Raw genomic sequence first — 8,319 nt, forward strand, 5'->3', positions numbered from 1 at the left:
GAATAGAAGACGCTTAAAAAGGAAGCGGTCGCCGTCTATTGGTTCGTTGTCTCGGCTCCTGGCGCCCCTCGGGAGTGGTAGTCCTGCGGCTGGCCTTCTTTCCGCTCCCGGCTCTCATTTTTAACGCAGGGCGGACTACATTCCCCACCGTGCCTTGCAAATCCGGCCTTTTAAAAGCGCCTCCTTTTTCAGGAGATCGACCGACGTTTTAAGAAAGGGGTGTATCTTTCCTTAACGCAACCCGCCCTCCCTCGGGCTGTGTATTGTGGGTATTCTTTCTTCTTATTAACACTTCCCGCTCCCCCCCCCACCCCGCGCCTCCTAACCCTGACGTCCCGACGCGTGGACCAGCCCTCGTTAGAGGTGGCGCGAGTTGCGATCTGCGGCTTGTGGTTTCCGGACTCCCCTCACTTGCGGAGGTTTTTTGAGGATGAGGACGGCGACCGGGCAGCGCGTGCTGGTCTCCGTCCCGTTGCTGCTGCTGCTGCTGCTGCTTCCCCCACCGCCTAGAGTTTTGGGGTTCGTTGCTTCTCTAGACAGCGACTTCACGTTCACCTTACCCGCCGGCCGGAAGGAGTGCTTCTTCCAGACCATGAAGAAGGAGGCCACGATGGAGATCGAGTTCCAGGTAAGGAGGGGAAAGGTGGTGGTGGTGGAAGATCGGGGATCGCCTGGATATGAAATCGTGGTAGCAAAAGAAGGGAGGGGCAACTGGTGTGTGTCTTATATAGGCGCCTCGGTGCCCAGTTTGAAGTTCAGTGCCCGAGTTTTTCCCAAGAATCGCTGGATCTATCCAAGAGCGGACTTTTGATTCAAGCCACAAAAGGAAAAAAAATATATCCCCCTGTTAAAGAGGAAGTATGCTCTTCAAAGTCCAAGTTCAAATCTGCGGTTTCCTCTTACACTGCACGCTTATTTTCGGCTCTAGAAAGAAGTGACGTAAAGTGTGGGTCACGATGCCCAGATTCACATGGCGAATAGGCAGGGCACAAACCCTGTTAATACTGCAGGAACGTAATGCGATTAGGTGGAGAGAATCGTTTTTTGCCAGTTTCTCTGTTTTTGTCTTGGATTTAATATAAAAAGTTGCAAGTCAAATGTTTGGGACCTATTCGTCTTTATTATATAACAGAATAGAACAAAGGTCCTCAAACTTGGCAAATTTAAGACTTGTGGACTTCAACTCCCAGAATTCCTGAGTTAACCTGACTGGAGGAGGAATTCTGGGAGTTGAAGTCCACAAGTCTTAAAGCTGTCAAAATTTGAAGACCCCTGGGATAGAATAAGAGTTGAAAGGGACCTTATAGGTCATTTAGTCCAACCACCCCTCCTGCCCAAGCAGGAGATCATTTCTGACAGATGGCAGTCCAGTCGCTTCTTCAAAGCTTCCAATGATGGAAAGCTCGCACAACTTCTGAGGGCAAGCTGTTCCACCGGTTGATTGTTCTCACTATCAGAATATTTCTTCTTATTTCTAGGTTGAATCTCTCCTTGATCAGTTTACATCCATTATTTCTTGTCTGGCTTTCAGATGCTTTGGAAAAATTATTTGCAGTATCAAAACTTTAAAGAATGAAACATTCACATCTCTGGCCATCATCTAGCCTTCCCCAACTTGGTACATTCCAGATGGATAGATTGCATGTGCCATCGGTAGTTTGACTATTGGCCATGTTTGCTAGGAACCTGAGAGCCCTGCATGTCCATGCGATGGCTAGTCTAGGTTGAGGGAATGTGGTAGTTCGTGTTTGTTTTACAGAGCAAACAGACTAGCTAAATATCAGTGACACAGCTTGATCAGACTGGTTTTTAGATGTTCGGACTGACAAGTCTGCATAACAAAATTCTGCAGTGTACTTGGATTGTGAAATAACCCTAAAATGAACTAAGATGAATAGTTTAAATGACAATTTGACTACATTGGATATGAACAGTTTCTTCTCCAGTGTCATGGAACTACCTGTTACTTATTACTTAGTGTGCTGTTGTTGTATTCTGTATTTTAAGGAGTATGATTTATTAATGACAAAACAAATGAATTTGTAGATCAATTCTACTCAAGGTTACTAGAAAGTTAATTTCAAATTACCTCTGCCATATTAGTATTCTTTGAAATTTCCTTTTCATTATTGGGAAGGTTTAGTTTTACATGTGTGTATAAAATTTATATGCCATCCATGTCAAGGTGACTAGGGTAATACAAACAGAAGGTGCGAAGTAACATGCTTGACATAGTTGCCAACCATGGGATAAGTATCTTTGCTTAATGACAGGTTTTTTTTTTTTAAAAAAAGAATGCTGCTATTGTTCTTTGTAACATGAAGAACAAGTGCTAGACTAAAAATGCTGTTGCTTTCACAAAATCTTGGGCCATGTTTATATAATCTATTAAATATTTTGATATACTATTAACTATATCTGCAGTTCTCCCTTACTATATAAATTAGATGTCCCCAATAGCTTTCACATCTGGTTCACAGAGTTATATCACTTTGTTCACTTTGAGACTGGTTTATAAAAACCTCGTTTGCCAATTTTAAGTTGATGAGTACTTGTTTAATTTCTACCTTTGTTGCATTCTTAGGTACTAGACGGAGCAGGTTTAGATGTGGATTTTCACCTCGTTTCACCAAAACATGAAACCCTAGTTTTTGAACAGAGAAAATCAGATGGTGTCCACACGTAAGTTTAAAAATGATAAAAGATTCACTTGGCAGATCCTGAGTTTTGAAAAAGAAAATTCACAAGATTGAGCGATCTTTGCTATACATTCCCCCCACCCCCCAAAGATGGCAAAATCTTTTTGAAGGATATGAAACAAGGTATAGGGAATTGCTATGGAAAGGGAATTTACTTAAAATCTTGTCCTTTCTGCAGCTGAAATATGCTAGGTTGGAAGTTCCCGAAGTTTTTTTTTGCTTCAGTATCTTTAATGTCTCTATAATTCTTTCATGGCATGCTGTGTTATGACACAGTTTGGGAACCATGTGTTTAAGAGAAAAGCACAAAGGTGCTATGGAATATTTTACATTTTTGAGGGAAACTGCGATATTAAGCCAATGTCCAACAGATGTTAAAGATTGCTCTTTTCCTCAACAATTTAAAGTATTGCACAGCATCCCTGCAAAGTTCTAGTGACCCAGGGTGCTGCAGCAATTTAGATGTAACATTCGCTGTATCCTTTTAAAGTTTCAGAGTACTGTCATTAAGGGGCTTGAAAGTAATATAACTGCCTGCATAGTGTATTAAAGTGCAAATGTCTTATGTTAACAGAGTGGAGACAGAGGAAGGTGATTACATGTTCTGCTTTGACAACACATTTAGCACCCTATCAGAGAAAGTGATTTTCTTTGAACTGATCTTAGATAACATGGGAGAAGAAGAAGATGATTGGGAAAAATATGCAACTGGAACAGAGCTTCTGGATACGAAGTTAGAAGATATTCTGGTATGTAACACAGAAGCTCTTGTAGAATATATGACTGCTGGTACATAAAACATGTTTGTTCTCTTTTTCACTGAATCAAAATTGGATTGCAAATAGGGCAATGTAGCAGCTATTGCACATCTATCCCTACTGATTACTTTCACATTTACTTCATGCAATACACGTAGTACTGGCATTTTTAGTAGGATTCAAAATGGTTCAAATTCAGAATGTTTTGAAAACTTCTCTTTTTCTCTGTGATGGAAGAATGAGATAAAGAGGGTATACGTGCTTGGAATAGTAACACTGGAATAGTGTACAGGTAGTCCTCAACTTACAACAGTTCATTTAGTGACCAAAGTTACAACAGCACTAAAAAAAGTTGCTTATGACCATTTTTAACATTTATGACTGTTGCAGCATCCCTGTAGTCATGCGATTTACATTCAAATGTTTGACAACTGGTTCTTATTTATGATGGTTGCAGTGTCCTGAGTTCATGTGATCATCTTTTGCAACCTTCTGACAAGCAGTCAATGGGGAAGCCAGATTCTCTTTAGCCACCATGTTACTAACAACTGCAGTGACATTTCTTAAGCAAAAAAGTCATAAATTGAGGCAAAACTCACTTAACAAATTTCTCACTTAACATAAATTTTGGGCTCAATTGTTATAAGTAGAGGACTACCAATACTTACAAACATAATAACTGGCGTATCAGGAATATTTTGAGTGCTAAAATTAAAAACAAAACATTTCAGAGAACATTGAGATCAAAGGAATTTTTAGCTGAACAAGTCTAGCTGAAAGAGAATGATTTGTAATCTTCCAATATTTTAGTAGTATATAGTATATGAAAAGCAGAAGAGTCCTTTCAGCTGCCTATGTGAATAACAAACTTCTTGACTAGAACATTAGGAACAAGTAGCTAGGAACAATGGCCTGTGGAAAGGAGGGTTGGAGCATGATCTCACAATGTCAACACTAGGAGTAAATTTCAGATTTGTCTTTGTTCTTTTTTTTTTCTTTAAAAATATTTGGTTTTAAAACTAGTTTTGTTTTGTTTTTACTAGGAATCTGTTAACAGTGTGAAGGCTCGGCTTGGCAAAAGCATTCAGATTCAAAACCTGCTCAAAGCATTTGAAGCTCGTGATAGAAATATACAAGAAAGCAATTATGACAGGGTAAACTTCTGGTCCATAGTCAACCTGGCAGTAATGATTATAGTGTCAGCTGTTCAGGTGTACATGTTGAGGAATTTTTTTGAAGATAAAAGGAAAACTAGAACTTAACACAAGAGGGTTTCATTTAAAGCAATAAATAAGGGAATTTGCAATACAATGATTAAGAAAAAGAGATGGCTATTATTTCTCAGTTGTTTGAAATGGATAACCTTCATAGGATTTTTTAAAATTATGAACAGAGTGGCTTTTCTCTAACTTGGTGCATAATTTGTCTCCGATGCCATTTGTCTTGCACAATACTGGAGCAATGCCAGATTTTTAACATTTGTAATTATATGTCTATACTTTTTGCCTAGCTTTTTTTAAAAAAGTAAATGATTTGTTTCATAACCTTATAAAGATTTTCAGTATTTAATGACCAGAGTTGAGTAAAAATACTGAAAATAAGCTTACTATTAGATCATCTGTTAAAGTAAAGCTTCTTGTGATTTATTTGTACTAAGACATTTTCAAAATGAATGAATATTTGGAAGGCACTTGTTGCAAACCCCAGCAGTTCACAGACATTAATATTCAATAGGTGGAATAAAATCCAAGTTACTGCCTATAAAGTAAAGTTTTATTGGTTCAGTAGTATCAGCTACTAGACTTCAAATTTGGAAGTCAGTATAGTGAATCAATCTTTGTAATAATTCAAAATGAAAACTATAATCGAAGTCATAAAAGGAACATTTGTTGAAATACCATACTTAGTTATGTATTGAAAACTAACTTTTCTTCTCAAATTTTTATATAGAATTTTAATTTTGGAGACCCAGTAAAGAAGAATATTTGCAATCAGGATTTAATTGAGGGGTCCTTGATGCTGAGTTTGGTTGTTTTCTTGCAGATGTTTCATTACCCAAATTAGGTAAATATCATCAATGCTAGTCATGATTGTGACTAGCCCAGATGATATTACCTAGTTTGGATAATGAAATGTCTGCAAGAAAACAACCAAACTCAGCATCAAAGACCCCTCATAACTCTGGAGTGCCTGGACATAGCAACCTATGCTGAGTTAATATTATTAATCTTAACATAATATTAATGTGCATTAGGACTACTAGCATCCTGGAAGATGCTGCTGGTTTAAGAATCACACAATAAAATAAACACACAAAAGTTTATGGAAACATTTTTCATACTGCCATGAAAGCCTGAAAAAGGTGTGTTGCTTTAAATAACAGAATGGTATTGAAATGTGAAACACTAAAATCATTTTTGAAGTATGTGCACAGGTTTAATATACATATTGGATATCAGGATTCATTATTTAGTTTAATTGGTTGACTTTGGAAGCTTCTCTATGCAAATTTATCATTTTAAGAAATTATAAACATGGATATCTTTATCATTACAGTGTTCTCACTTTATCATGCTGTCAGACATATGTACTACTCTTGAATTCTTTGAGCATTGTAAGGACTGAAATATTGGTCCATTCACAAAGCTACACAATTATTACTATAGATCAGTGGTCCCCAATCTTTCTGGCACCGGTTTTGTGGAAGACAGTTTTTCCACAAACCAGGAGAGGGATGGTTTCACACACAACCTAGATCCTGTGCAAATGAAGCTTCGTTCACCTGCCCACTGCTTGTGTGGCCCTGTTCCTAATAGGCCACCGAGTGGTACCGCTCCACAGCCCTGGGGTTTAGGGACCCTTGCTGTAGATCATGGGTAAATGATTAACAAGTGTTCTGTTTCCATTTCTGGTACAAATTTGTCTCCAAGGAATTGGGTATAGAATACTCCTGTTTTAGCATGAAATATAACTAAGGGATTTACTGCCATTTTAATTAATTTTAAGATTTGAGTAGCAGCAGAATAGAAATGGATATTTATGTATGTATGTTTTATGTGTATGTTTGTTGTATACATACATGTTTTCAAGGGCAGACACCAAGTAACATTATTGGATGGTATGAAATGTTGCCTTTTTAAATAACTCTTCAGTTCAGGTGAATTGGTATTCCTAAAGTTCTTTCCCACATTTGTTGTAGGCCAAAAGTGAGGGTTATTCTTGTAAATACACATCAGAATGATTTTTAACTTTGTGAACTACATTATACCAATTGAAAGAATGATTCTAAAAAACGTAACTCAAAAGCAAGTCAAAGTCCAGGTAGTCCTCAACATTTTTGAGCCCCAAGTTTCTGTTGCTAAGCAAGAGAGTTAAGTGAGTTTTGCCCTATTTTACGGCCTTTCTTGCAACAGTCATAAAGTGATTCACTGCAGTTAAGTTAGGAACACGGTTATTAGAATGAATCTGGCTTCTCCATTAAGAAGGTTGCAAAAGGTGATCACATGACCCTAGGTTGATGCAACCGTCATAAATATGAGTCAGTTGCCAAGCAGCTGAATTTTGATCATGTGATCATGATCAAAACTGGTCATAAGTAACTTTTTTTCAATGCCACTGAAAAGTGGTCACTAAACAAACTCTTGTAAGTCAAGCAATACCTGTATATGCTTACCAAATTGCTTTGTGTATTAGTATTCTGCCCAGTGCTAATTTGAATGCAAGACATAAACTCAGTATCAGTAATTCTACCAATTTGAATACTTAAATTATTCTTGAACTTTATGATATATTGGGTAACAGGCCATACAATTTTTGGAAAAAAAATGTATATAATACTTGAACTCACATGATCAATATATCCCATAGATCATTGTTTAATGATTCCATTAATATATCCGGTAAATTGAAACAGCCGAGGACTAAATCAGAGTTGAGAAACATTCTAGAATCCTGTGAGGTTGTCTCATAATTAAATGGTTTTCTTTTATATAAACAAAAGCATATCCGTTGATGAAAAACAGTACAGCCTTAATGGATGTTTCCACTATTTAATCTTCCATTCATACAACAGGTTTATCTATTAATAATTAGATTTTGGTGAGCATGGGCACCTATACCCAAGTGTCTTGATGCTATAGCAAATTTCATGAAAACTTCATATTTTTATCTACATACTACTACTATGGGCAAATAAATGTTAGAAATGATTATTTAAGGAACAAAATGCAAGCATTATATATACCTATTAAACATATATGCAAGTGAGGAAAACTGAATTTTATTTCCATATTAATCTTGCAGTTGAAACAAACATGGTACTTCCAATGGTCTTTGAATTCAGGAAAAAAAATGGCTGTTAATAGCTATAGCACTGGTAAAGGTATTATATAACATTTTGTACAAAACAAAGCTGTGACTAGCTTTCTACCTCTATATTTAGCTACAACTTGCTCACTGTCCTTTGCAGTGTTAAGGTTGCAACAACCTTAAACCCATAAACATTGCTTAACTGAGTTGTTTTGATAAGTTTACTTTGTCTATGTTTTGTATGATACAATTTAACAGAGCTCAGGAATAAACATTCTGCAAACAAAATATAGATTTTTATTGAGGCGCCAAAGTAATTGTGAGAAAAAACCAATAAAGGAATATTAAATCTATTGTGCATTTTATTTCTGTGATTCTCCCATTTACATGCTTGGGGTGCAGGTCCTTCCCGAGGCAGTGTAGGAATGTAGGAAAAGATATCCCCTCGTAGCCCTTTCTCTCGTGTTTCTCCCATCTGTGCTCTTTTGTTCTCTCTTACAAGAACAAGATAAGAGTCTCTTAACATTGAACATGACAGAGGAAAATAGAAGGAA

At 37.1% G+C, this 8,319-nt stretch overlaps 1 protein-coding gene across 1 annotated transcript; it reads left to right on the forward strand.

The window, feature by feature from the left end:
* The first annotated feature begins 233 nt into the window (after window positions 1-233).
* On the forward strand, window positions 234-8,118 carry TMED5 (transmembrane p24 trafficking protein 5). Its single transcript, XM_026671819.2, has 4 exons — window positions 234-628; window positions 2,585-2,682; window positions 3,274-3,448; window positions 4,501-8,118. Exons 1-4 carry the CDS (start codon window positions 431-433, stop codon window positions 4,717-4,719), a joined length of 690 nt encoding a protein of 229 aa, XP_026527604.2. The 5' UTR covers window positions 234-430; the 3' UTR covers window positions 4,720-8,118.
* The last annotated feature ends 201 nt before the right edge of the window (window positions 8,119-8,319 follow it).

The sequence above is a fragment of the Notechis scutatus genome, chromosome 3 (genome assembly GCF_049901735.1).
Source record: "Notechis scutatus isolate UNSWTSFEM ecotype Mainland chromosome 3, rNotScu1.2, whole genome shotgun sequence".
NCBI lineage: Eukaryota > Metazoa > Chordata > Lepidosauria > Squamata > Elapidae > Notechis > Notechis scutatus.

What these genes read in the sequence shown, in the direction of transcription:
- TMED5 (XM_026671819.2), top strand. Translation starts at nt 431, where the DNA reads ATGAGGACGGCGACCGGGCAGCGCGTGCTGGTCTCCGTCCCGTTGCTG. An exon ending in CGATGGAGATCGAGTTCCAG is followed by an intron (nt 629 to 2,584) that starts GTAAGGAGGGGA and finishes TTGCATTCTTAG; the next exon opens with GTACTAGACGGAGCAGGTTT. An exon ending in AAATCAGATGGTGTCCACAC is followed by an intron (nt 2,683 to 3,273) that starts GTAAGTTTAAAA and finishes TTATGTTAACAG; the next exon opens with AGTGGAGACAGAGGAAGGTG.